Source organism: Centrocercus urophasianus, unplaced genomic scaffold, assembly GCF_019232065.1.
Source record: "Centrocercus urophasianus isolate 14NV4802_14NV808 unplaced genomic scaffold, USGS_Curo_1.0 seq_22, whole genome shotgun sequence".
Taxonomy (NCBI): Eukaryota; Metazoa; Chordata; class Aves; order Galliformes; family Phasianidae; genus Centrocercus; species Centrocercus urophasianus.
Genome location: NW_024884778.1, coordinates 19020809 through 19048269, shown reverse-complemented (window position 1 = coordinate 19048269; position 27461 = coordinate 19020809). Strand labels below are relative to the sequence as shown.

The 27461-nt window shown below is 49.0% G+C and overlaps 3 protein-coding genes and 1 long non-coding RNA gene across 10 annotated transcripts in view; 1 reads left to right on the top strand and 3 right to left on the bottom strand.

The window, feature by feature from the left end:
• The window catches only part of HEMK1 (HemK methyltransferase family member 1), a 70343-nt gene extending 70260 nt beyond the window's left edge, over positions 1-83 (bottom strand). Inside the window, exon 1 of the mRNA XM_042823364.1 lies at positions 44-83. The gene's annotated coding sequence lies outside the window, so the exon portion shown is untranslated. The remainder of the gene's footprint in view (positions 1-43) is intronic.
• Positions 84-386: 303 nt separating this feature from the next.
• Positions 387-10942, top strand: CUNH3orf18 (chromosome unknown C3orf18 homolog). 4 transcript variants are annotated; one of them, XM_042823373.1, is made up of 6 exons: positions 387-878; positions 2160-2352; positions 3690-3715; positions 5309-5438; positions 6576-6634; positions 7879-7957. In XM_042823373.1, exons 1-6 carry the CDS (start codon positions 802-804, stop codon positions 7886-7888), a joined length of 495 nt encoding a protein of 164 aa, XP_042679307.1. In that variant the 5' UTR covers positions 387-801; the 3' UTR covers positions 7889-7957. The 4 variants fall into 4 exon arrangements, 3 of the variants coding, with proteins under 3 accessions (XP_042679307.1, XP_042679305.1, XP_042679308.1); XR_006169679.1 differs by lacking the exon at positions 6576-6634 and adding an exon at positions 9697-10942 and having other exon boundaries at positions 394-878; positions 7879-8157; XM_042823371.1 differs by lacking the exon at positions 6576-6634 and having other exon boundaries at positions 394-878; positions 7879-10942.
• LOC122162753 lies at positions 1438-3692 on the bottom strand. 2 transcript variants are annotated; one of them, XR_006169685.1, is made up of 3 exons: positions 3510-3692; positions 2454-2530; positions 1438-1584 (listed from the first exon to the last, which is right to left on the bottom strand). It is a non-coding gene; the product is annotated as an uncharacterized LOC122162753 (long non-coding RNA). The 2 variants fall into 2 exon arrangements; XR_006169686.1 differs by having other exon boundaries at positions 3603-3692.
• Positions 10943-11364: 422 nt separating the features above from the next.
• LOC122162748 (high mobility group protein HMGI-C-like) lies at positions 11365-25956 on the bottom strand. Of its 3 annotated transcripts, none has more exons than XM_042823375.1 (6): positions 25871-25956; positions 19721-19932; positions 19138-19224; positions 18673-18720; positions 16053-16140; positions 11365-14093 (listed from the first exon to the last, which is right to left on the bottom strand). In XM_042823375.1, the coding sequence occupies exons 2-6, from the start codon at positions 19808-19810 to the stop codon at positions 14008-14010; spliced, it is 399 nt and encodes a 132-aa protein (XP_042679309.1). In that variant the 5' UTR covers positions 19811-19932; positions 25871-25956; the 3' UTR covers positions 11365-14007. The 3 variants fall into 3 exon arrangements, with proteins under 3 accessions (XP_042679309.1, XP_042679311.1, XP_042679310.1); XM_042823377.1 differs by lacking the exon at positions 25871-25956 and adding an exon at positions 23665-23717; XM_042823376.1 differs by lacking the exon at positions 25871-25956 and having other exon boundaries at positions 19721-19945.
• Positions 25957-27461: the final 1505 nt, after the last annotated feature.

The window sequence follows — 27461 nt, the reverse complement described above, 5'->3', positions numbered from 1 at the left end:
CGGGGAAGGGCGCGAGGGCGGCGGGCCGGGCCGCGGCGCGAACCTTGGGGCGGCTCCGTCTTCGCCCGGCCCGGGACGAGCGGCCGTCCCGCGGGCGGCGGCCGGGCTCTGGGAGGCGGGGCCGGCCGGAGTCGGCTCCGCGGTGCTGCCGGGAGGGCGGCGGAGGCCTCGCGCTTTGCGCCCCCGCGGCGCCGTGAGGGGCGGAGCGCAACCGAAGAAGCGTTCTGCTTCCGTCGCCCCGCGGCCCGGCGCCGCGCTGCCCTGTGCGGAGCCCTCCCGGTGCAGCCCGTGCCGCAGTGCCGGCAGCGCGGGGCGCCCCTTCCTGGGCCGCTCGGTCGGTGAGGGACGCCTTCCGATCGGCGCGGTGAGCCGCCTCTCGCCACGCTGTTAGGCGTGACCGGAGCACAATTGCCGTCTGCCTTCACGCTGATTTAGAAACTCGTGGCGGTTCGGCGTCTCTCACCACCTCCTTCACAAAGTTGTGTGGGAGAGACCTGCACGCCCGGGACGAGCGCCGTATGAGCTGACCGCCCGCTCGTGCTGCTGGCGGACCCCGCCCGGCCCCGCTGCTGCTTGCCTTGCACGATGACTCTGCTTCGGTTGGTAGTGACAGATGTTAATCGTGCTGCTTAATGCAGCCGTGGACGGCAGAGAGGCATCACAGTAATGAGAAGTGTGCAATAACCTTGCCCAGAATAGAACAGTGGAGCTGAACAACGGCTCATTTATCTTTGCAGGCACATCTTTTTCTATTCAGAGCTCATTAACCCATGTCCCTTTGCATTCCAGTTTGGAGATGTAATGTCTGCTGAACTACAGAAAAATGATCAGAAGTCTGCTGTGGTAGTTCTTGAGATCTGCACCGCTCTGCTCCAGAGGTAGCTGTGTTTCACTAAAGTAATTGTAGGCCTGATGTCACATACAGAGATCTTATAAATGAAGTTGTGCAAATACTTCCTGTAGGATCATCCCATGGTGTTTTGCAACTCCTGATCATTTGCACAATAGAAACATGAAACAATTAAAGCCTTTCATGTTTTCAGTATGAATATATCTGTCAAATTGCACAACTCCAAAATGGGATCAGTTTTAAAATTAATACCAATAATTAGCAGTGCATGAGTAAGCCTGTGTAGGTGCTTTCATGGGAGACTAGAAATACCATCTTTAGTAGCAGATGGGGACCGGTGCAACCCACTGCTTTAAAGAAGCTGCCTCTGCAGAGTGCATGGGCTGAGGGACAATGGAGAGGTGCACAGTGCAGTGACTTATTAATCACCAGCCACCACCACAGCAGGGAAGTTCTACTTCTAGTGGTGAGGTGCTGGAACAGCTGCCCAGAGAGGCTGCGGTTTCTGCATCCCTAGAGGTGTTCAAGGTCAGGTTGGATGGGGCCCTGGGCAACCTAGTTTAGTATTAAATGTGGAGGTTGGTGGCCTTGAGTATGGCAGGGGGATTGGAGATCCTTGATGTCCCTTCTAACCCTGGCCATTCTGTGATACTTCAGGGTGATTTTTACTGGGTCCAAAATACAGATGTGTCAGAGCTGAGTGCCATTTTGATGGATGAGATCTCTGAAACTTTCTGTAAGTTGAAAGCAAAAGAGGAAAAGAAGAGAGGTCCTGTTATTGTCGTATGGATGAAGGCTGCCTAGCTCATCCTGTAGCAGACTGAAGACAGAGGGGTTCTGAGACACTACACAGCTCTGCCAATTGCTGCAGGGAGGCCAAGCTGAAGTAGCAAGTGGTGACTGGCCTCAGCTCAGTTAAGTGGTGACTGAACCACGCAGGACGTTGGGGGCTCTCAGTACCTCTGAAAAATGCACTTAAAAAAAAAATTGAGTGGGCATCTGTGAGCTGCTCTCGAAAACTATACTAGTTAAGCTGTGGAAAAGGTTCTGCCATCTCTAAGAGCTTTGCACTGTGCATCTGTTCTCATTCTTTCCTAGGAAGAAACTTGTGTGGCTCCTACACAGAAAAGCCATCATTGATGAGGCTGTGAGGTAGATCACACGTGAGGGTCCTTGAAACGAGGGGAAACTCTCTGGTGCTGTAGCTGGCACCTGTCTCTTGAGTGGAGGGCACAGCAGCTTGGCAAAAGACGCTAAGAGCTGGCAGGATGAATTCCAGCTCACCTTCTGCACGTGACTTATACCACAGCAGCACCACAACAGCCAAACCAGACGCAGGAACAACTCTGGATGCAACTGTACCAGAAACAGCTACTGTGAGCCCTGAGACTGCTAGCTTCAACAGCACCAAAATCCCAGATGTGGCCAGCAGCGGACCCAGCATGAGCGCCATGCTGCTGTCCTTTGGGATCATTACTGTGATTGGGTTGGCTGTAGCTATGGTAAGAGACACTACTAGTATTTCTATCTGCTGCGGGTGAAGGGTGGCAACGGAGTTCTAGGGCTGATTTGAATTAACTTCTATATTATATTAAAGGCATACCTAGAGCTGGTAGGAATGGTGCTCCAGTATTTCTTCTGTCTCCCTGGGGTCTAGGCAGAGCAGGCTGCTCAGCAGGTCTAGAGGAAACCATAAATAACATTAGTATTTATTTTTAATAGCAACAGGAAGTTCAATTGAAATAAGCAATGGCAGACTGACAAGTCAGTCTGTTTTGACTTGTTAACTGGAACAGCTGCATTGATTTAAACCTTGTCAACACCAGCGTCCCATAGGAAAGTTCATCCGGCTTAACTTTTAAAGCAGGCCGGGACCCTGTTAATCTCCTCTGTGGGCATGTCTTTTTGAACTGATGCAGACTGAATCCGTTTTTGCTAGACTCATTCTAGACTGCATTTTTGAGGTTCTCCTTGCTCGGGTATCAGCAGAGTCCTCAAGGATTTGCTGCATGTAACTAACCCTGCCATTAATCAACAGCTATAGTTCTGAGTCTGACAGACAATGCAAGCACTGCAGTTCTTTCAATATATAACTGGATCATTTACCTACCAACAGAGAATGAAGGTAGCAGCAAGCTCACGTTCCTCGTGTGAGGAAGGGCTTCGCTAACACAAGCAGCAGAGGAGCCTATGGAAAGGGACTACTGCAAAATTTCATTGCAGACCCAAGGAGGAGTTTCTCCAAAAGCCCCTAAAGAGAACCTGGAAACACTGTCCTGGAAATGGTCATAAGTTCCCGAGAGCAACAGCCAGCGTTCGTAGTTCTTGGAACAAGGCTCTGGAGGCCAAAAGCCTCACTTTCCTCCCAGGACAGCCACTCTTACTGGCTGACACGAGGCAAGTCACTGAGCATGCCCTCTTTCCTTCTTCCCTTTGTACTGGGGAGGGGGTAACTGCTTCTATGCTGTAGGAAATCTTCAGGAGAATACTACAAAGAGAAGGTTCTTCAACCGTTCTAAAACTGCAACATATGGCCTCCAGCCAATAGAAATCTGCTGAGCTACACTTAAAACACACCTAACATTCTGACTACTACTAACACACCTAATAGCAGGCCACTCAAGCACTAGTGTCAGCCTTGATGCACTGTTAAGCTTACACTGATGTATACAGAACGTCAGTTCCAGTTGTCACTTCTGTCACTTTTTGCTTTCCTCTGCTTTGGTGCACAATGACATCAGACTTGCTATACCTCCTCTGGGTGCTCTCTACCCAAAATTCTTCTTCCCAGTTGTTCCCCATGCTGCTGTTTGTAATGATGATTTTCTTTCTCCTTCAGGTTCTGTATATCAGGAAGAGAAAGAGGTAAGTAACATCTCTTGTTAGCTGTAAGGAACTCAGTGTTTCAAAATCCAGGTAGGGCTAGGAATTGGAGGGGAAGATGAGGAGAGTTCAAGGGAACAATCCAGCATCTGACTGTAAAGAACACAGGGCAGGGGCTCTGCACTCCTGGTGTTGGCCTACCTTTAGCAGCAGAGCTTCAAAGGCTCCTGTGGAGCTTTGAGAAGGAAAAACGTGGTTGAGCAAGAGGAGGTTAGGGATCCTGCAAATTCTTTATGCTTCTTATGTTAGATGCATTAAAAGAGAGGAAAGGATTATGAGTGGATAAAGCTGGAAACTCTGTTGTGAGAAGTGTGGGTCTCATTCCATGATCTGTGCTTTCCAACAGCCTGAGTTAATGATACTGACCTTGCAAGGCTGAAAGCCTCTTTAGCCTCAGTCACAGCAATGCCAGCAGCATAGTGCAGAAATGCAGCTTCCTATTCCAAGACTTAGTGTATTAATTTCCTTAAGCTCTTGGCGGAAAATAGAGAGGAGAGCAACATGCAGGAAGATGTTTCTTGATTCTTTCATCTTTGACAGCAAAGACAGTGGTACACAACCTTTACATATGGTACCTCTTCCCTGCCTAATTCCTTAAGGCAGGGCCGCAGACCTTCAAGAAGTATTGCTGCCTGTTACAAAATTTTCAAGCCCAGATCTGGGTACTGCTCCAGGAGGAGCTGATGCTTGGCCTGTAAACATAGCTGCTGGAGATAATGGCTGTGTTGGCACAGCAGGAGTGTGTCATCCTAACAGTTTCCAAAATAGATAATTGTGGTGACACTGCCGGTAACAGCTTGGATATTTCCCTCCCCTAACCTCAAAATGCTCAGATACAGCTTAAGTATTTTCACAGGAATATGTCCACCCATCCATCCTCCATCACTCACCTGCCCAGTATTTAGGGAGACCCTCTGGGGCAATTTGTTATGTCTGTCACTTGAAGCAATAAGATTAAGAACAGTCTGCAGGCATCAGTCTCTCTTTCCTATTTATTGCATTTCTATTTATTATTATTATTTTTTAAAATTATATATATATATATATATATATATTTCAAGTCCATAGTTGAAGTACTGCTCTCAAGTTGCTGGAGCTAAAACCAGACCCCTTCTGGCAGGCATAGTGTGATTTGGCAGGGCTGGATGTCACAGGCAGAGAGACAGGGAGAAGAGTTGCAAAATGCACAGCCATTACATTCCACCCTCTTGTTTTTCCCAATACATAAGGCTTGTTCTGAGCTTTTAAGGTCTGCAGGAACTTAAAATCCAGTCCCTGTTTGACTCCTCTGTGCGTAATGCCTGCCAACATAGATTAGTGAAGGCAGTTGATCCCTGGAGCTGTTCTCTAGGCATCTTCCACTCCTTCCAGCTGTATAGCAGGTTCTTATCCTCCTTCCCATAGGATGGGGACATAACTGCTATCTAGCAAGCAGCAACAAGAGCTGAATCCCCATGCAGAAGGAAAAACAGCTTGCAAAATGCCTCAGTAGTGGAGCAGAGAAGACAGCCTGAGCATCTGTCCTTCTGTCTATTGAGTTTTTCAACCAAGTCTTTGCTTTCCCTTCCACGGCAGGTTGGAGAAGCTACGACACCAGCTCATGCCAATGTACAACTTTGATCCCACTGAAGAACAGGATGAACTGGAGCAGGAGCTCCTTGAACATGGGCGAGATGCAGCATCTTCCCAGGCATCACAGAGCAAGGTAAGCAGCAAGATAGTAATGGCCAGGATGTTATTGCAGCCATTGGCTCCTGCCCTGCTGTTGATGATGTAGCAATTGGATAGATCAATACACTGGGAAAGCTGTTACAACAAAGGTGTGATGACAAAAGGACTAGCACAATAGAAAGGTGCTATAGAGAAACGGAAGAAGATTGCTTACCCCTATCAGAAAATTCCAGGTTCACAGGAGAAAGCTTCACCGAGGAAGAATCTCTAAAAAGAAATCCTCCTCCAGTGACAGTCAGCCCTCAAATGAGATCTAAGAGAGGTGCAGCCAGGCTCCACCCCTTCCTGTCTCACAGCTGAACTGCCTTCACTTGTGCTCCCAGAGCTGACTCAGTCCTTTCCCCACGTGCTCAATGCATGACTCAATAGTTCTCATACAGATGAGGAGTTTCTGTGAAATTGTACTGTAAGGAAATCATGTGAGACCTCAAGAGGGCTCCCTTCACCTCACCCAGTTCTGGAGATGGGGGCCTCGAGAATTTTAGAGTTTAGGATGGTTTGAAGAGTCAGGCAACTAGGACAACAAGCCTGGGAAGGGTAAGTGCAGGCACAACTCAGCTAGAAGAGAGAACAATGCAATTTCTTCAATTGACTTTGAGTTTACAGCAGTTTACCACCTAGGGCAAATAGGATGAATGGGAGAGGAGAGGAGGCTCCACTGCTCACAAAGTACTGAGGCTCTCTGGTGCCAGCCCTGAAAATAAGACATTTCCACCCAGTTTTAAGGTATATCTGCTTTGCTGAAGGCTACAAGTGTAGAACAAGGTGTTGTGAATGTAAAGCAAGTAGTTGTGACAGTTAACCACAGGTCCTGAGGAAGGCTATCAGAAAGCCTCATGTTGTTATGGCATGGCACATCTGATCTTGGCAGGACTTCCAGGCCAGCCTTGCTCTCACCATTGTTTGCAGTTAGTTTCATAGTGTTCTCTGTTTCTTTTGTCACTGCTATCACACACAAAAAGCCTTTCTCAAAGACAGAGCCAGCAGGGATAGTTGGAACAGGTACGTCTTCTGGCAAGTGGTGCAGCCTCCCCTTCGAGTAGACATGTCTCCTTTTTTGAATTCCTCTCCAGATGTTCCATGTTGCTCACTTCTTCCCTTGCTTTTCCAGTTCCAGGAGCAGGAATTCTTCCCAACATGCCTCAGTTTTCACATACTTGACACTTTCAGGTAACCTGTAGCAAGCTTGGTGTGGGCAGAAGGGAAGAAAAAAGAAAATAAATACAATTGTAATTATAAAATTATTCACTTTGAGGGATGCTTCCCAACCTGCCAAAGAACATGCTGGAGATGTATTAGAACATGGAAGATAAACAACATATTCCATACGCCATTTTAGGAAAGCAGAAGAATACAGATGTATGAAAGCAAAGGATCCTGTCCTATGAGCAGTATGTACAGGGGAAACATCAGGTTCCTCTGTCAGAGCACACAGAGGATTTCCCTTCAGGTAGTAAAGAGGGGAAATGACAAGGCTAGAGTTGAACTTAGAACAATAAGAGTGTATCCTCCTTATGTAGTGCTTGGCCAGCAGAATACCTATGTTCCCTCTGGAGCTTGCTAATGCACAGATACTTCTACTGGGAAAGCACACTAGTTTAATGGCTTACTGTAGTGAGAGAAGCAGTCTAAAACAGCAGCCAAGGTTCAGTTTTTGGCATGTTTCCAGATCTTCTTGAGATTTCAACTCTTTGCATGCTGCTTTTGCACATATAGATGGTGAAACATACATGGCAAGTCTTTGCAGTCCTAGAAAACCTACACTCAGTAATCCATGATGTGAGCATTTTAAATTGGCATGGATGTGTTGATTTGTTCTCTGGCTTATTGTATTTTTCTTATAGCCTTGTTGATGCCATGTTAGTATATCAGCCCCACCTTAAGAGTAGAGAAGAATAAAAAAGAGAGTAATAGAACAGAATAGTTCAGTTGGAACAAAGGTCATCAAGTCCAACTGCCTGACCACTTCAGGGCTAATCACGAGTTAACATACATTAACATACTGCATTGTCCAAATGCCTCTTGAATAATGACAGGCCGTGGGGCACCAATCCTCTCTTGGAAGGCTGTTCCAGTGTTTAACTCAGCAAAGAAATTTTCCCTGCTGCCCCATCAGACCCTCCCATGGCACACCTCTGTGCCATGCCCCTCCTACCATTGGCTCCAAGAACCAGTGTGTGACACCTCCCTCTGCTTTCCCTTCTTGGAGAGCTGCAGAGAGCAGTGAGGCTACCTTTTCTCCAGGCTGGACAGCCCAGTTGTCCTCACAGAACATGCCTCCCAGCTTTGTTACCAGCTTTGCTGTCCTTAGTAAGGGGCTGAATCTAGTTACAGTGCTGCACAGCCTGTGCCCTGGGCTGTGCACCAAAGTAAGGCGGACTTGCTGGGTCTCATCTTTCACTGCTTCAATGCAGGTTCTGCTGACGAGCCAAGGAGCCCTCCAAAGACCCAGCCGTCTTGTGTTCACAGACGTTGCCAATGCCATCAATGCATGAACAGTACCTGCCCCTGCTCTGGGATTGTGCCGAGATTGGGAAGGATGGAGCCACCAAACCAGCGACTTCTCACGAGTGTGGCTGAGTCACGGAGCCCAACTGGTCACGCTGCTGGGTTGCGTTACAGATGGGCTCACGTGCTGGAAACAGTCACCGCTTTGGGAAGGAAACCCTTTACAATGGCAGTAGCAGTTTTAGGTGTGTCCACTACTACTACAAGGTCCTGAGCTGCCATGCTGCTCCAGGTTCTGGGCTGGTGCTGACTGACACCACCTACCAAGCTGTGTGCTTAGAAATAGCGCTCACTCTGTTGTAGATTAACTATCCAAGCACATCTGTGTGCTCTCTGGATCAGGGAAAGAGGAGAGATGCATGTTCCAGACAGCTTACCTGTTGGGTTTGTGCCACCAGATCCCAACGAGAACAGTGAATGAGCATCTGTGCAGCGACCACAGTATTGGCAGACCCTGGAAGGGTGGCTGGTGGCAAAGCCTCCTCCTTTAGCTGGGGAAACTGATGGTTCTAGCTGAGTGGTAAATTGGAGGCACATACCATGGAGGCACAGGGGAAAACACAAACCATGGGCTTTTCCCCTTGTGGCTTGTGTGATGCTGACAAATGTGTGCCTGGGCTGGCACTGCAGCATGGGGAATTTGCTAGTTCTAAAATGTGAAATGGTGAACATCTGGCTGGTAACACCCTAGCTGAGGAAGTGGCTGAATATCCCAAATTAAGGCTGCCGTGTAGAAGGAGGAGAAAACACACAGCTGGAGGCAGGGCTGCCATGTCTGGCTACATGACTCCCTGCTGCTGACCTAGGAATGGTGGTGCCTGAGCCAGAGAGAGGAGTCAAGCAGAAGTGGGGCTGTGGTACCATGTGTCCTGCCTGCTTCAGCTCAGGGAAGTTTTATCAAGCAGAGAGAATATTAAACCTTAAACTTTTTTCTTTTGAATGAAGAAAATCAGGTCTTAGCTCTACATTACAATGTCTGCCCAGAGGTGGCTGAACATCTGGTTACTTCCTTACCTGATTGACCTGCAGAGCCTTCTTCCTGCTGAAGGAAACAAAGTTTTGTGTTAACCTCTGCTTGCATTACTTGCTAATGCAGAAGGTGGGTCTTGACAGATAAGCCAGTAGTTCTCCAGTAAGCCTGAAACACCTCTCAGCCATTATTCCATCAGGGCTGTGGGAAGAAGTGCAATAGGGGTCTCTGGCCATCTTGGCGTGCTGTATGAGCGCTGTTCTCTGCAGCCTTTTTGGTGGCCACCAGCCCAGGGTGCTACTGGCCAGCACAGAGACTAGGGAATGGCAGCAGGATCCAGGCTGTGCTCTCACAGTGCGAACACAGAGCATGGCAGAAAGGACTATGGAGGGTCCAATATGGCCATGGCATTGGGTAGAAGCCATGTCCTCCCTGTCCTGTTCCTCAGCCTTGTAGCTGCAGAGGAGATTAAAAAAAAGGTATGTGCTTCTGTCCACCCTGTTTGGCCATCAGTGACCAGGGGGAAGGAGTGCTCCTTTTTGGTAATCTGCAGAGATTGTCTCTCACTCCTAGATGGGTGGTGGCTTGATGTCCCTGGAGGTGAATGCACAAATCAGACTGTCTCACTGCTGTGTTCATGGTGCTCTGCATGCACAGCCTGCACACAAGCATCAGTGCCCAGCTATGTACTGATCACTACTGATATTTTTGTTTGGTTTTGTTTTTTGTTTGTTTGTTTGTTTGTTTTTTGCAGCACCTGCTTTTGTCAGATCCTATTCCATCCACAGCACGAGTTAAAAGGGAATCAGGGCCAGCCAAAATTTGAATGCAGATCTAAAGGTGAGCTTTTCGTAAGGAGGTGTTTCACTAGTGGCAATTCAGGTAAAATGCTTTGTTGCAAGTTTGGGCCTCCAAGCTAGTTTTGTTCTCCTAAGTGCTGTATTTTGCTCCCCACTGTGATTTTTCTTCTTTTGAACCCTTTTCTGGACACATGCCACTGACCCCCGCAGCGAACAGCTCACTAGCCCTGCCTTCTTCATTGACCCAGCTTCCCTTCTGACATTTTTGCGGGACTAAGTTGCTTTAATTTTTCAGTCTCTCTCTCTTTTAAAAACCAGAGAGCTATGAAAGGGAAGTTTAAAAGTGTCAGTACCCGTAGAAAATGGCCTGTCCACAAGGCCTGGTAAGGTATGGCAGGAGACATTCCCAGGCTGCTGGTGTTGGCACTCTAGGGAGGTTGTTGGAAGGAGGGTGTGGGTACAAATACTCCATGTAATCTCAATTTGGAGGCCACTGTTTTTGGGCCTTCCCAGAGGTTATGCTTGTGTGAGCAGTTAAAAAAGCAGACCCGTTCCCCCAGCCCTAGCTTCCGTTTCTTTATCGCCTCCAAGTGCTCACTGAGAACAGCCAGCTGCAGAGACTTCACATTCCTCCCTTCAGCAGCAGGCACTCATTGCCTGTCACCCTCCTGTGCTCTGCAGCAGGGCAGGGACATGACTGGTGGCATTGGTGCATGGCTATCCCAACCTGCCAGCATTCGATCCCTCTAATTCTGGGATGGAAACTTGTGTTGGTGTTGTCGTTATACACTCTGGAAAGGGCAACCTAAGCTGGGCTGTTTCCTCAGACCACTGCGCAGTGCTGAGCAGTGCATGTGCCAGCTGCAGTGCAAAACCACACACCTCATTCTGCATCAGTGCTGAGATAAAGCTTGTATAACAAACACTCCTGCGGGGGAATTCTCTTCAACTCTTCTTCCTGCTGCAGTAGGTTTTGTCCTGTGACAACTGCCCTTGGGTTAAAGAAGTATGGAAAATAAGACTAGAAGAATATTATGGATATTTGCTGGGCTTGTACTGGAGTATTCTTTTAGTTCAGTAGCACCTTCGCTCACAGTTCTTGGAAGTGTATGTGCAACCTAGCAGAAGCATTATGATGTAATTGAATTCAAGTATTCTGTGTTTTAAGCATTGAAATATAATGAAAGAATTTACATGAAATGTCGTGTGATTTTCTTTTTTCCCTGCTTACATTTTCTGGGGAAAACTGGAGTGTATCCTCAGTACCTGTTGGTAAATTTGTACAGAGTGAATTCCCCTCTTCTTTCAAAGTCTGAAGGAAACATGGAAGGCTTCAGATGGCAAGCTCTGCAGTCAGCCACCTCTGAGTGGCATAGACAAAAGCTGTAGGGAATTCTAAGTGCATGGATGAAGCAGAATTATCCTGTATCCTGATCAAGCCATTCACAAGGTGCGGGAAGATATACGGTAGGCACAACACTTGGGTTTAGGCAGGGTGGTTTTCCTTGCATCATTCGTGCTGGTTATTGTTTTCTTATAGGTCTGTGGGTGCTCCGAGTAACTGTCATGTTTTATAATGCTTGGCAATCTGGTTCAGATACAGAAACAAGCGTGGCTAGTGATGTGAGCGTGTGCTGAGGCTGTTAAACACAGAAGAGGCAGAGCAGATGCCTGAGGTACTAGAAGTTTTATACCTTTATTAAAAATAAACTCCAAGGTTCATTTGCAAATTGTCAACTCTTTTTATGCCTACGTCCAAACTGGAACCATTTATGAGAATCTTAAAGCTTTGCTGGATAACAGATCTCTCATCTGCTCTGTTCTAATCCAACTGCAGTGACCTGTTTACGATTCAGACCCAAACTGTCCAAGCTTAGAAACATTGGAAAGGCATTTACTTAGAGGTAGGATTTGGCTGGATTTGGCTGCACTGACCGTGTGATTAGCTATGGCAAAAAGAAAGTGTTGGTTATTTCAAATAAGAAAATCCAGGGTGAGACCCTATTTCTCTGAAGAAGACTGGAATTCCGCCTGCCTTTTGTAGACTTTCATTCCAAGTCTCTGCATAAAAGTGGAAGCTGAAGTTATGGATTGGGATTTTGACTATGTGCAGAGTAGCCCAAATGAGCATGGAATTCTGCTTGCTCTAAAGCAGTTACATTTTCAGAGGCTCCTGTTTTCTTCCATGGTTTCCCAGCTGAGAGGTAGCAAATGCTGTATTTTTTGTTTCCAAGAGAAGGAGTACTTATATTCCCAACGCAATGCTACTAATCTGATCCCAGAGCATTTACTATCTGGCTGAGGCAGATTCCACCCCTGCACCACGTCACCAGCTATGGAAAGTTTGCCTGGTTTTCATAGGAAAAGCTCGAGACATACAGATGCCAAACCAAATCCATTTAGAGAAGCTGAGATTTCAGTCCCTCGTGGTTGCAGTTACTGCTCTCAGGTAATAGGGCTCAATGAAGTACACAGTACACTCTTGAAAGAAAAATACTAAATCTGTCTCAATTACCAATCAGGCAAAGAAGTTGGTAAGATATCTTGGTCACTGGAGTGCCCTTTGAATGCAGACATGAACGGCAGATGAATTCATGTCCACTGAAGACCAGTTTTCTGCCCTGAATTCAGAGGAGCAGTCAGCAGGGACAGACTCACACATGTTGTCCCAGCTGATGTGAGCAGGCAGCAGGAGGCAGTCTGCCTCATCCTGCGGGTTCAGGTTGCCCCCTGTGATGCACCTGATCCCTGATTTCTCTGCTGTGGAGCAGGGGAGGCACAAAGAGTTCTCTGATGGGGTTTTCTGCCCAAACCACCAAACTGCATACACAAGAAACTACTGTTAGGGCAAACCTGAGAGCACAGTCACCGGGTCAGGCCCCTGGTTGCTGCTGAACGGGGCAGATTGGACAAAGTGACCGAGAGGGAAAAAAAATGTGTTTTTTTCTATTCTCTCTCCCCAGTCAGCCCTTCCTCTTAACTCCTATGCCTGCAGGTATTTTCTTGTATTAAATACATTCCTGCTAAGGAAACAGACACGATGAAAGGATAATAAATGAGCTCAATACATACCACCATTTCATGGGTTTCTGCTATGAGCTGCCATAAATTTAAAGCCAATTATGTTCTGTTTAAATATTTAACACTGTAGAGCTAGCCAATTTTACATCCTGTCAAAGATAATTGAAATACCCAATTTATTCCTCTAATAGGCAGGCAGAGAATCCACCAGATAGAAAATACCGTCAGGATTTTGCTGTTTGCAAGGGGATAAGGGAAATATCCCCATTCCTCAGAACGTAAGCAAGATGCTCTTCGACATTAGAAGCATGAGCTGACGTGAGTGCTGCTGGCTGAGAGGTAGCAGCCAGTAACACTAGAGGACAGTACAGCAGCCAGCTGTAACACTAGAGGACCCCACAGAGCACATTATGCACGCAGGTGAAACGGTAATTTCAGTTGTAACCTGAAGCTCTGCAAAGCAGCAGCCATTGAGTCACTTTGGTTCTCTACAGACACTCCTTGGAAGTGATGAAATCCAGTGGCTGTAACTAAGCTTTGTAAACATGTTCATGAAAATTGCTATAAATCCAGGGGCTGTGCCATGAGGCAACAGCGAGGTATGGAAGATGGCCCTGAGCTGCTAGCACCAGGAGAAATATTTCTGAGTCAATCCCTGAGGTGTGTGTTGGGGTGTGAGCTTTCCTCTAAAGCATCCAAGTTGCTGACCACTGGAGCAACAACTGTAGGTAAGCTGGAAATGCCATCAAGTTGGTTTTTGGTTGTTTTCTCCTTTGTGGTATAGTGAGGGGAGAACTCTATCTTTCAGACGCAGTCCCTATGAGCAAATCAACAAAATTTAATTCCTGGACTATACCATCATGTACCAGAGGTGGTATGATGCGAGTCCAATGGCCAGCTATGCAGATTGTTTTCCTCTCCTGTATGTGTATATAACTGAGACAACACCATCACCCTATTGAACTATCACTACCTGTGGCAGCTCAAGGCACTGTGTCACTGTAGCACTGTTAAAAAAGTTCAGTATCCTCAAAAAACGTACTACAAACTGAGGAAGGCATCTCCCTGAGATATCATTTGTTGTTTTGTCCCTTAAGTCTGCTTGGATGTTTGGGGTAAGCCAGCAGACAACAGAGGGGAAAGCGCAGCCAAAATCATCGCAGAGAACAATTTGAAATATGACAGTAAGAATGCTGCTTGCTTTCCTGTCCTCTGGCTCCAGCAGGACGTGAGCAGGCAGCACACTACTGAGCTGCGGCGGCGATGCTGCTCAGAGACCTCCGAACAGCAGCAGCTTTGCTGGGCTTGAAACCGTCTTTTCCAGTGATGCCTATAGGGAAAGATGATGGGAGACAGAGAGTTAGAGGTCTGCTCAGATGCCCTATTGCAGAGCCAGAGCAAGGTTAAAAGGCAGTAAGGATCTGTTCCCAAGCACTCAAATTACTTCTCAGCAGCATTTCCGTGCTGCTGTGCTGGCTTCAGGCTGAAGCCTGATGTGAATGGCAGCCCCTGGCAGTGTGCCCCTGAGTGGGGCTACTGAGAGCCTTTGAGCTACAGTCTTTGTGGAGTTCCCTGGCTTCTGCTATGCAAACACACATGGGAAAATCAGAGCTGGATACCCAGCTGCAAAGGCCATGGGAAAAATAAAAGGCTAGCTCTAAAGCAGCTCTTCTTTCTTTGCTGCCCCAGGGCAGGCTTGTAAGTTTTGCACATATCTTGTTCAGCTCTTCCTGCTTCTTTATTCTCCCCAGAAAGGCCTGACTGAAAGGCAGGGAGGTGGCCATTGTTTATTTTGGGAATTCTTTTTAATGCTGCAGACACGAAGTTGGGACAAATGCCTTTCCCCACTGAGAGCTGTGCAGGACCAGTCTGCAGGACCAGGAGGCACACAGCTCCTCTGGGCCCTCCTACAGCATGGGGACTCAAAGCCCCGCACCTGAAAGGAAAAAGCAAACTGATCAACCCCACAGTAGCTAGAAGCTCTGTCTGTGCCCAGAGCAGAAGACCATGCTGCAGGCTCCTAGTAGCAGATCTCAGGGCAGCATGAGGAGCAGTGATAAGCAAGTTAAGCCCAGACCCACAGAGACCACAGGGGTGCTGCTTCATCACATCTGGTCCTACCTCAGTGCAAAGGAGGGAAGCATGCTCACGCTGCTGCCCAGACTGCAGGAGAAGGAACATTCACACAGGCTGCGGATTTGGGTCATGCCCAAGTATTGGAAGGTGCTGTGGGTGAGCTCACCGCCCATAGCCCCGCTGCTGTCAGTGCACAGCTGGGTGGCAGGAAGCGATATGGGAGTGGGAGCCCCAGAGGAAGCTGAACTGAGCAGCTGAGGCCAACTGCTTCAGTTTTATCACACTGCATTTCCAGGGACTTTGTATGAACCCGGGGTTGGTTTGCCCGCCTGGTGTCAGTTGGCTCACTTCTCACACGGTGTGCTGCAGGAGCACAGGGAGCAGCTGTGCTGACCACATGGCAAAGCAAGGCAACATCTGCCCCTCCTGGGCTGCTGGCTCTCTGCCACCTCCCACTCAGGGGAAAGCACGTAATGAATCACCTCCTGTGATGCTCCCTGGAGGTAGGGTTCAGCTGCGTGCAGGTTTTGCTGGCCCTTAGTTCAGGGCAGCCCTCAGCAGCATGGGCTGCATTGAATTTGTACTTTCCCATGGCTGCAATGCAACTGGGGCTCTGGATGGTGCATCTGTGTGTTCCCAGGACAGTAACACCTGTTATTTGTCACCTCGTCTCAGAGCAGCTCATAGCCCTGCCTAGAAACGCGCCAGTGTCATGACTGCTGTGCTGCTGATATGTGAACATCTCCCATGTGCTGTCACAGAGCACAGCTTGGAAGGAGAGATCCGACTACAAGAAACAGACTGGGACAAATCTGTAACACCAGCACATCCCAAATGCTGAGGGCTCTTCACAGTTTTAGGTAAGGTAAGACCTTCACTAGAAAGTGAGAGCCTGCTATCTTAACACAGCCTGAAGATTTCACTCAGCTGTACCACAGCAGCAGCAGATAAATTTATCTTAGTAAGAAGTCATATAGAGACTTTGCCCGTCCCCTGCTTTCTGCCTCCCCTTCTACTCAAGTAGTCACCACCAAATCAGATGGCAGAAATGTGTTTCCCTCCTGTGTTTCTGGAGCCCTTCCAAACACTCCTCTGTTGGTCAGATCTGCAGAAGCATTGCAGCCAGTGAGCGGCTGTGGGGACATGCGTGTGCTTTGCTAGGAGCACGATTCCACACTGAGCCCTGGAGGATCCAGGTTGTCTAATTTCTAACCTTGCGTGGCAGACGCTGAGTTTGTGTCCATGTCACCGCTTCCCTGAGGGCCGCCTTCCTGAGATGCTCCTTGTGTCACCAGCTGAGGCTGTGAGGAGATACACCAGAATGAAAACGGCCATGTGGCATCAGTACAGGGAGACAAAATCGCAAATGTGCAAAGTAGATGCAGAGCACGATGCTTTCAATCAGTGCTATTTACACCAGGCTGTGCAGGGCTGGAGGCGTGCCCACTTGACATCCCTTCCTGTAGCCTAATGGTTAGCAACCCTGCATGTAGTGGGGGGTTGGAACTAGATGATCATTGTGGTCCTTTTCAACCCAGGCCATTCTATGTCTCTATGATTCTAACGCACACGAGAGCAGGCAGCAGTGTGTGGTGTCCTCATACAATCACAGCAGGCTCTGCATGGTGCCTGAGTCTGTCCTGAGCAGACTGCATGTCTGATGTGAGACCTTGAAAAGCCTCCCCGGTGTGGAGAACTGGTTTTTCAGCCTGGAAAACCCCTCTTATATTTCAGGACAGTTTCCTGTCCTGAAATGCAAAGTGTTTTGTCCTCTGAAAATTCAAAACCAAAGGTCTGCTCCGCTTCTTCTGTATTGGTTCCCCTTACCCTGAAAAAAAAAACCTCTTCTGGTATTAAATGAATTTTAAACTGAGGCATCACAATGCTTCATTAAACAAAGTGAGAGCAAAACATTCTGAAGCATTACGACAAAAGAGTTGGTGTGGAAAAAGTTTCATCTTCAAATTGGCATGCATTAAAGGACAAAGGTTTTTGACAGACTGCTCTGCATGTCTTTGTGTGCAGCAACGCCTTACGTAACAGCTCTGGCACACAGCTCCATGAATTCAGCCCCTCCTAAGCCCAGAATGGCAGCTACTGCTGTCTGTAACAGCAGGGAATGGTGCTGCCTGTCCCACTGGTACCCTTAAGAGATGTCAGGTGCTGGGAAGGACTTCAGCACACCCTGGGTGCTTGCAGGCTGGGCACCCCAAGCACTGCTCTGCAAAACCCACTCTGAGCAGGGGTTGGCACAAGTGGACCTCTGGTGGTCCCTTCCAACCCTAAGTACCCTATGGTTCTGAAAAGGAGCACAGGAACACACACGGTCCCTCACTGCCACCACCAGGCAGCTCTACCAGCAGGTGTTTTACAAACAGGCTCTGAAACCCCTCCCCAGACTGATGGAGCATTTACTTCACTTCTTTGCCTACCAGAACTCTCCAGTAACAGAGCTCCGTGGCTGCAGCCTCCCTGCCACAGTTCAGCCTGCATCACAGTGACAGCCGAAGTGAGGACTGAATTTATCCCTCCCACAGAGCTTTGTTGCTTGCTCTGTTCCCTACCAGGCTGAGAGCAGAACTGCACTGCTTCAATTGTGAAGGTTAAACCTTCAGGCTTTGGGCTCTCCCAAACAACCTGTAAAGCCCTGACTTTCCCTGGTCCCTGGGAAGGACCAAAACCAGCCCCAGACTGCTGGTCTGCATGCAACCACCCAAATACCAGCCTCTACCCTGGCTTTTACACAGTGAATGCATACTGCCTGGTGTTGCTCTGCTCTCATCAGTGCTCCTTTTCAGCACTAACACTCCTCTCCTGATATTTCCTCCCACATGAGCTGTAAGTTAAAATAGCTTCTAATGGTCAGCTTTTGTGCTTCCTGAAATCCCCCTGTTTGCCTCAGGAATCTGAAATTCTGCTGTAAAGCAATTTATAACTTCTGGTGTGTTGGAGACTGCTTGGACTCCAGTGAGTGGACTCCACAAGCACTGACAAACCTCTCATTCATGAGAAGGTTTCAGACCACGACGCCTTCAGGGAACACCTCTCTGTTTATTTTTAAAGTGATACCTTCAATCCACGGAACCTGGGGAACAAGAGGCATGGCTCCCAGCTGCACACCTCTGGATTGCTGCAGTGAGTGCACAGTGTGGCTTTGGCCTGCAATTCTCTGTGGTAACAACTGTGCAATAAATAAAGTTTGTGAGATTTGTGTGGCTTTGTCTGTGTTTTGTTTTGGTTTATAAATCACCTGCAAAGAGAGATCCCAGGCCATTACTTGTTTGCAGGACTGAATATCCTTATTGATTATAAGCGTAGGTTTTTTTTTCAAGCCTTTATCTTCCAGCTACCAATTCTCACTAATCTTTTGCTGGTTGCAGAGAAGAGCCTCCTGCTGGCCCCACTCACTGTTTTGTCACTACATTTCCATTTTTAATTCTTTTTTTTTTTTTCCCTTTTTTAAAAAAAATTTTTTTCCAATTCTAAGTTTCTTATTTAGAAACAAACAGACATGCTGAGCAATCACTGCAGTGTTTCAGGACTCCTGAGATGACAGCCCCTGTGCCTCAGAATGGAATCTGTGCCCTGGGAAACTGCTGTGATGGACTGACACGTCCTGAGCACAGCAGCTCTCCCAGCCTGCTATGGGAGCTGAGCCATGGGCTGGGGCACTGCAAGGGCACCCAGAGCTTCCCACACGTGTGAGGCCACCAGGCCAGCTCAGCTCTGTGTCACTGCAGAGAGACTGAGAAGAACAAACACAGCAGAACCTCCCACTACCACCCAAAGCTCTGTGCCTGGAAGAGAGGAGAAGGACTGAGAACTGCACTCACCCACTTGCGGGGCCTTCCTCGGGGCCTCTTCCCAGCAGGAGGTTCTACCTACATTGAAAACAACAGATATATTTTCATCTCTTGCATCTGCTGGGCACCACCATTAATGCACTTCACTCGGACAAAGTGAACTCTGCACAATGATCTTGCAGGACAAGCAGCAGAAGCAGCCAAGGCTGGAGGAGGACAGCTGGGGAGGAAGCGCCCACCAAATCGCGCTGATCGTACATGGGAACCATGCAGCACAAAAGCAGGGAAGTGCTGAATAGGCAGCAGCAGCACGGGAGGGCTGGGGCAGCTTGGACAAAGGCCACAGAACTGGTAGGTCTAACAGCAGCAGCTGATGGTAAACCAAAATAGGGGCAGCCTTTCCCTGGCCGTCAAGAGAAACCTCCCCACTTGTCCCTCTCATACAGCCAGCATCTCTCCTCCCCTTGCTAAAGCACACAAGCCACTTGCTGTTACCATTTGTCCAGTTACAGTGCTCATTTTCTTGCTTCCTTTTGGCCTTCCTCGTGGCTTTTTCTCTGGCAGTGAGCCCACAGCATCATCCTGCAACAAAGAGAAAATTCAGCAGGGTCACACCTGACAAACCTATCTGGTTGTCTCCGCTTTTCCTGATGTTGAAACACATTTACCACTACATGTACACTTTGTGTACTTACCACTACATGTACCACTACCATGTACATTTTGTCTTGGTGAAATGGATGAGTTGCTAGGATCCCGACCACAGCATCTGGAACAGGGCCAGAGCAGCCTGTGCACCAACTACCAGTGCAGAAACAGAGGGCTGTGACACCTGAAAGTCTCCAGACTGCAGCAGAGACCTGAGCAGCTCCTCCCATTCCACTCCCTCGTCTGAGCAGCTTTCCATGTGGACACCAGAACACCTCTGACACCCCAGGGCACACACACTGCTGCTTTCCTGAATAGCCTAAATATTTACTACAGAAAACCTTGGCTTCCCTTGCTCTTGGCTGCCTACAGATCCTACCAGGTTAACGCTGGGCACCTCAGGCAGACTCTGTAGGTGACATGCACTCACCTGTGGCTGTTTCTTTGGTCTTCCCCTCTTTCTCTTCAGGCCTTCAGTCAATGGGGAGGGACCAGGGTTCTCCAGGCTCTCACTGCTCATCTTGGCACTTTGCACAGTTTCCAGACAATAATCCAACAGCTTGTTTTCCCATAGAATAGTAAAGAGAAATTGTCTCCTCTTTTCTTCCCAATCTTGTTAAAGATTCTCCTCTACGTGCAGGGCTGGAGAGAGAGAATCAGGTGTGACAGCTTGCAATAGTTTTTATCAGCTGGGAGAGCCTGGGACTCAGCAGACATTTGGAAGCATAAGTGTGCTGTATAAATGTTAATGAACTGTTCTCTTACACAGCCCATTCCTTGGCTTTCTGGGATTTTTAGCTAAAGGAGGTGATTGCTACAGGTGAGTGAATGTGTTGGTGTCTGCATCTACTCTTCTCCTTTGCTTGCCAGGCTGGCAAAGATGTCTTCAGCTCTCTGAAATTTCCTCTTTGTAGGCTTCTTTGGTCTGGGGAGGAAGCAGGTGGGGGGCAGAGCGGCAGCAGGGAAGTCATAACCACCACAGTCAAGAGTAAAGCTTCAGTTAGAGCTCCTGCATTATCAGATACCACAGCAGAGCACCTTACACCAGAATGTACTGGGGTACGAACAGTCCAAGAAGTGAATTTGGCTCTGGAGCTGCTGCCCCAGTTTGTTCCCTGTCTCTGGTTCAATAGGCACCATTTGGGCCACAGGAGTGACGAGCTGACATAGCACAGAGAACTGAGCCTCTGTGCTCACTATCTGCTTGTCACCCAGGCCTGGATTTTGCTTCAATCCTGAGTGCTAATTGGTCTTACACAAGTTCTGTATTAGCAGGATCACCAGTTCCCATTCTCCCTTTAGTGCCTGCTTTGGTTGGAATGAGCCTTGAACTGACTTCTTTGTTCTCAGAAATAACCACGATCATAAGCTGTTGAGAGAACATAGGAAACCACTGACTTTCCTTGCTTCTTGAGTTTTCTCCTCTGGTATTACTGCTGGGAAGACAGCAAGCTGACTGCAGGCCTCCATGGCCTCACACCCAGAGCAGGTGTCAGAGGGAAGGAAACATGAGCAAAAGCTCAGCTGGGACAGCATGGGATGTGGGGTCATTTCTCTTCCTTGCACATGAGGCAAACCCCAGCCAAGAAGGTGAGTACAGCTGCCAGCTTGCTGATGGGCTTGGACAAGGCACGTGTCCTCCCCTGGGACTTTGTTCTTCTTGCACGAGAGGAGGAAGGAGCTGGTAATGCTGGACGAATCCTCTCTGCTCTGTGAACCTCATTGCAAAATAAAAAGCTGGTAACTGTGCTGCTGAGAAAGCAGCATCCCTGCTTGCTAAAGAAAGCAGAGGTATAAACATGCCCTGTACAAAACACTTGCCTTCTCCTCTCACCTAGGGGTTGCAAATTCAGTCTGACTTTCCTTTAGAAGCTCTTCTACTCCCCATCTACAGCTGTTTGCTTCACCTGCGTGGTTTCTCCCTTCTTCCTTTAACAGTGAGAGATAACAACAGCATCCCTAAGCAGCTTTGTCAGGTTTTTGCCTTGAGTGTTGCTGAGGGCTTTGTCTCCCCGGCAGGCTGCACCTGAGGTGATAATGGCAGCGTGGCCGTAAGGGCACAGCAGCCCCTTGTAGAACAGTGTGGGCGTTTTCAAAGTGATGCTGTGAGCAGGAGCTAGTTCCAGTTCCCAGCTACCTACTGAACGCCCTGGCAGTCCTCTGCACGCGCTGCTGTGGCCCAGCTTGCAGGTGCTGCTGCACACTGAGTGCTTCTATCAGAACTCTGATCAGAGGCTGATGGAAAGACAGAGCTCAGCTCAGGGCTCAGGCTGCATCTGGAGGGCAGGTGGTTAGGAAAAAAACATGTCTTTGTACTTGCAAGCCACACACGGTTGCTACCAAGTCCCTGAGAGATAAACATGAAACGCATTGGCAGTCTCTTTCAGAGAGAAGCTGTGCTTTAACAAACTGTTACTAGAGCTTTGTAGATTGATCAGATGTTCATGTTACAATGACAAGAGAGCCTTAATTGAGATGATAACAAATATTCTGCCCTCCGGTCCAGCTTTTTTACTCTTCCCTTTCCAGGCATTTTCTGCCCAGAACTGTGCCTCCACTGGCCCTGCGGGGTGTCTGATGCCTGGTGAGCCCCAGCCTGCCCCTGTGCCCGCAGGAAGGCAGTGGGTGTTGCCAGAGCAGGTAAGTGTGGGCCATATCCCTGCCAGGAGGTGAGCTGCTCTGGCAGCATGGCTTCTGCCTCACAACACGGTCTCTGGAAAGCAGGTTGGTGCCTCTTTGGATTCAGGTCATAATGTTAGCATGGAAAAGTAATGCTGGAAACATGAACACGTCCTTGAGAAATATATGCGCCTTTTTCCCCCCATTTATCCAGGTATCACCAAAGCATAAGGGATGGGATGAATGATGGGGTATGCGGGCACTGTCAAAGACAACGCATGTACCTATGCCTGGGTGATAAAAGTCTGCCCTCCTATCAGCACAGCACAGTTAAGCATTTTTGTTATTTATTCTTCTGCGCTGTCTGCTTGGTCACATCACAGGGGACGTGCAGAACCCTCACACCACCTCTGGCAGAGGCAGCAGGAGAGCTTCCAGCCTTAATTCTCTATTCCTGAGAAAAGCGTGCGGTCGGGACAGGCACTACAGCCATTGCTCTTACTGACACAGCCTCTCTCGTGAGCTTCCTGTAGCTGAAACCTGCATTAAATCAAGGTCTTACGTGACAATAATCAAGTGGGAGCAAGCACTGCTTACAGAAGTCATTTTTCCCCAGATGCAAAGAAAGCCGCTCCTTGCAAGATGATCATTTTCTACATCTTGCCAGACTGACACGCTCTGCAATGCCTCTCACATAGCTGGCAGGCTCTCCGCAGCCAGGAGGGCATGCAAGCACACAGACTGCTGGGAGACAGCTGAGTCTTTGTGCATCCTTCCCATAACCCACCTAAGGCACACGCTTCTCGAAGCCTGGTCTGAAAGGAAAGCGCTGGCAGAACTATACAAGCATCACTCCTTTGAGCTTTTGTAGGGCTTACAAGACTCAACAGAGAGGAGGGTACAAAGCAAAAGCAGACATGGCAGTTCTACTTCAGGCTTTGTAATAAAGCTTCCCAGAGAGAAAAACAAATCAATACCATCTCTCACTGCACACCAAAAGCCAAGGATGCTTTCTAGGGTCGCTGCGCTCACTGCTGGGAGCATCCCAGTGTGGTGCTGACTTCCTTCCTGCACATCCAGGAGGGCGGCAAAACCCACCCACAGGACTGTGAGTCCAGGTGACCTTTATCTCAGCCGTGCATGCATTCTGAAAATGACACCAATGGGTGACTGTGTTTTTGGCAGTAGTCAGGCCTTTGCTGTGGAGCCCTCACCTGAAGCAAAGCATCTTGTGTCCCTGATGCAGTCCCAGCAGAGCTGCATGGCCTAGCGCTTCCCATCCGCCTTACAGATGAGCTGTAGAAGGGCACACCACAAAACTCTCCCACACCAGAGTTCTCAGGGGAGAAAAGCTCCTCCTGATGGCGATGCAGCTGGAGACCAATACGTGGCACTGAGTACTGTTCCCGAGGGGCTTTTCCCTTTCCATAGACTTCAGAGTGAGCCTCGGGAACTGGGTGCTGACTTGGAGAGGCAAATCACACAGCAGAACCCATCCCTGTTGCTTCCCCGGGGAGGCTAAATGTTGTGTTACGTCTCTGGGAGAAGTACAGCAGGACACAGGGTGCTGGGGGTTTAGCACTATGCCTCAACCTGTGATACGCAGCAAGCACTGCCAGCAGACCTAGGGCAGTACCCACGTACAAAATGCAACGTTTTTCTCCTAGAGGAATGGGAGTTATGCTTATGATTATGGGAGAGCCCTCATTATAGCCTTAGCACTGCTGCTGTCTCTGAAATAACAGGAAAAAATACCTGCGAAGCACAACTTCCACTGCTGTCATGTGTGACAAAACAAAGCCAGCGGGCTTCACAGTTGCAAACGTTGTCCCTCTCAGTCCCCCCTGCAAGAGGTGGGAAGATGTGGTCCACACCCTGCATCAGACAGAGGAGAAAAGGCATCTACAGAAGGGAATTAAGAAATCAGGGCAGAAAGAAACCTTCATCTCAGAGATTGCAGGAATGATCTGCACACGTGTTATAAGAAATCACTTTCACCTTTCGAGAAATCAAATGCTCACATCTTTTCAGAGCTCATCCAGGGCAAGAAGTCCTGCAGCTTGTCATGGTGCCCCATGGAGTTCTCTATCCGAGAAGCAGGGCAGCACACTGCAGCACCTCCCTGGGGAGGAGCAGTGGCAGTGGCCTTCTGGCAGGCACCCCTTCCTTATCTGGCAGACTCTTCTGTGAAAATGAGGAAGTTCTGGCCACTAAATCAAGCTTGTGTCAAAAGCAGGTTAACTGTCACAGCCTTATAAATCACATTGCAGGCATAAATAACATCTCTAGATGCTTTCCCTCACAGCTTTGGGCGGCTGGTCTACATCTTCTTTGGTCTTATGCTCTCAAGGCCAATTTAGCATCATTCATTTTTGCACCACAGCCCTTCAGCAGCAGTATTTCTCTCCTCCATTTGGAGCCCACTCTACCAGATATATTTAAACACGTGGGTCAGATCTCCTCCATCTTGTGAGGCTGGTTCCGTGCAGGTGATCATTTCTCCCAAGCATGTTGGTTGTCATTTATGGCTTTTCCAACCTGAGCTCAACACTTGTGAATATGATAAGATTCTTACAGGTCTATAAGAACAGCCTGACTCAACTATCTGAAAAGCATAGGCTGAAGAACATTTAGCAAGGGAAAAAAAATTAAACAATTTGGTGCCTGTGTATGTTAATAGGAAGAACTTTCAACGCAGTCCAATTAGCAAGCCAACCTCCAGCAGATCCCTGCTAGTAGAACAGCCAGCTCAGAAAACAAAGCATGTAAGCTTACAGAGGACTACAGATAGAGGACCTGTACAGATTTCCATGCTTCACATCACTGCTAGAGACCAGCTCAAGGCATGAACAGGAACTTGTGCATTTCTGCCTGCAGTCACATTTCCGACTTCATTTCGGAACTCTGCATAACCCAAATGAAAGTGCCTGCATGCGTTTCAGTTCCCCATCCACAAAATGGTGTGTAGCTCCCAAGTGCTCAGTGTGCTGAGGCTGAGGGGAAGAACCTGAGCGGGGCAGGAGAGAGCATGTTCAGCCAGCTGGGCCAGGTCCTCATCCTGTGAGTTCCTGTCCACTACGAGACAGAGCCGGACGCGTGCACAGCTACTGAGGAGAAGAAACGCTGGTGACAGTTTCAGGCAATGATGTGGACCATGATGCTGCACCATGGTCCCATTCACACTGGCCAACACAGGACACTCCTGGTGGGCTGCCAGGCAGTCCCATGCTGCTGAGCACCAGGACATGCCCCACTGGGGCCAAGCTGGAGCTCCTGCCCCAGGCACAGGGCACCGCTGAGTGCAGGGCAGGGCTGCCCACCACTCTGCCCTGAGCCCCACAGCACCTCTCCCCAAAGCAGGGCTCAGCTCACATCTCCATCCAAGGAATGTGTACCAACATCAGGACCTCAAGTGTTGAGGCCAAGCCCAAGGTCTCAGATCCTCCTTCAAAAATCAAGCCACACGGTAGCATTTAATGCCTCTGCTACAGTTCAACCTGTAGACATCCCACCACTACACATTAGGAACACGAAAAGATTCTGCCCTGCACAATTTGTATGGAGCCCTGGATGTGCACTGAAGGGCTCTCCTGCCTCTTGGTGACCTTGTCCAGGCACCACTGCCAAAAAGAAATACAAACAGTCGAGAAAAAGACGGTATCTGAGGGGGGAATAAGAGAATAAAGAGAAATCTGTGCCTACTGAAACAAAATCAAGTCCTCTCTTATTTGAGAAGGCATCATGCCTCACTCGCCTGCAGTTACCATCATGGTCAGTCCAGCCACGGACACGACAGCGTGCACAGCTCCAGGAAACGGCCCTGTGCCTCCCGCCTGGCACCGGGCAGCCCGAATCCTGGGCCATACCCGCTCACAGACTCTGTTACCAAGAGGTGGATTCTGAACCCCAGCGCCTTGCGGACGAGCCCTGCAGAGCAGGCGGTAGGAAAGGGAGAGGTTACCTGGAGAAGAGTCGGCAGCACCAGAGCGCGGGCAGGGGGCAGAGCCCAAAGCCGGCACCCTGCGCGCAGGCAGGAGCAGCTACACGGATCCTCTGTGCGCGCTCATTCCTGGAGTCCCGCAGCGAGCCGAGCGCTCCGTGTGTGCTATGGAAAGCAGTGTGAGCACTGCCGGCACTGCCCTTCTGATGGCAGCCCTGAGCACTGGCAGAGGGCGAAACCGCGCTGGCCCGGCTGCCGGGAATCACAGAGCACTGGCAGCGACAGAGCAGAAACCCGCAGCCCGGCCACCAACAGCCGGCCGCCCAGCGCTGCCCTCCCTGAAAGCAGGACCTGCTGCCAGCTGTGACGGGGTGAAGGGGACACGTCGTTTCACAAGTTTCCCTCTTTACGGAGGCGTGCAGGAATCATGCTGACCCTGAAAAAGCAAAGAGAAAACCCAACCAGGTGGCGGCTCGGGAAGGCTTGTGACGACAAAGTCGTTAATGCAAGTGCCAAATGCGTTCGGAGCACTGCTGGTAAGTCACAGATGAAGTCGGGAAGCTGACTTTTCAGCTGAGATTACACACCTTAAGAAAGGAGATGTCGCATGGCTCTGATTTAGGCACTCTACGTTCATGATGTGAACAACCCTCAGAGCTGAGAATACTCCCTCAGGTACTGGTGACCACCTTGGTATCTGTCAGACACACATGGGGTCCTCAGCACATCACCATTAGCAAAAGCAGGCAGTTGAGAATTGCAGTCTCTACAGTGTTCGTGGGAGATAGGGGATCTGATGATGTCTGTAAATATCTGAAGGGAGCTGGGAGGCAAATGGATGAGGCCAGGCTCTTCTCAGTGGTGTGCAGTGATAGGACAAGGAGCAATAGCCTAAAACTTGAACATAGGAAGTTCTGTTCTAACATGTAGAAGAGCTTCTTTACTCTCAGAGTGGTGGAGCAGTGGCACAGGCTGCCCAGAGAGCTGGTGGAGTCTCCTTCTGTGGAGGTATTCAAGACCCATCTGGACACCGAGCTGTGTGACCAATTGTAGGGAACTGCTTTAGCAGGGGTTGGACTCAGTGATCTCTTCAGGTCCCTTCCAACCCCTGCAATTCTGTGATTCGATGAGAGCCCAAGACTGTCCAGCAGTAAGTTGCTTATACAGACAGCACAACTAAATAACCCAAACAGTAATGTTTCTTAGAGCCACCCACACAAAAAATCGAGTTGAGTTCCTGAGCAACTTCCAACAGCATCACCAGAGGAACCTGAGCCACTGCAGAATATTACTCGTGACCTTATTAACACAGGAATGCTCGCCTGCATGGCTAAGGATGCACACAGAGCTCAGGCAGTGTGCAGGATCCCAAGCTGCCACACAAATCCGACGTGGCAGCAGGGAAGTCCCTCACCTCGGGGGGGGATGGCACACACAGCAGGCAGTGCCTTGCTCATAGGTAGGCAATGCTTGGTTTGGAAGAAGAGTTTCTCGCTGTGCATCTTAGGCAAAGCGGCTCTGTCAGAGCTCCTAATAAAGCAACAGCAGCACTGATGTTGGGAAGAGCCACTGCAACATGTAATCCAAAAATTGCAATGGAGCGGATGGATTT

What these genes read in the sequence shown, in the direction of transcription:
- CUNH3orf18 (XM_042823371.1), top strand. Translation starts at nt 802, where the DNA reads ATGTCTGCTGAACTACAGAAAAATGATCAGAAGTCTGCTGTGGTAGTT. An exon ending in TTGGGTTGGCTGTAGCTATG is followed by an intron (nt 2,353 to 3,689) that starts GTAAGAGACACT and finishes TTTCTCCTTCAG; the next exon opens with GTTCTGTATATCAGGAAGAG. An exon ending in CCCAGGCATCACAGAGCAAG is followed by an intron (nt 5,439 to 7,878) that starts GTAAGCAGCAAG and finishes GCTTCAATGCAG; the next exon opens with GTTCTGCTGACGAGCCAAGG.
- LOC122162748 (XM_042823375.1), bottom strand. Translation starts at nt 19,810, where the DNA reads ATGAGCAGTGAGAGCCTGGAGAACCCTGGTCCCTCCCCATTGACTGAA. An exon ending in GACCAAAGAAACAGCCACAG is followed by an intron (nt 19,225 to 19,720) that starts GTGAGTGCATGT and finishes TCTTTGTTGCAG; the next exon opens with GATGATGCTGTGGGCTCACT. An exon ending in GCACTGTAACTGGACAAATG is followed by an intron (nt 18,721 to 19,137) that starts GTAACAGCAAGT and finishes TTTTCAATGTAG; the next exon opens with GTAGAACCTCCTGCTGGGAA.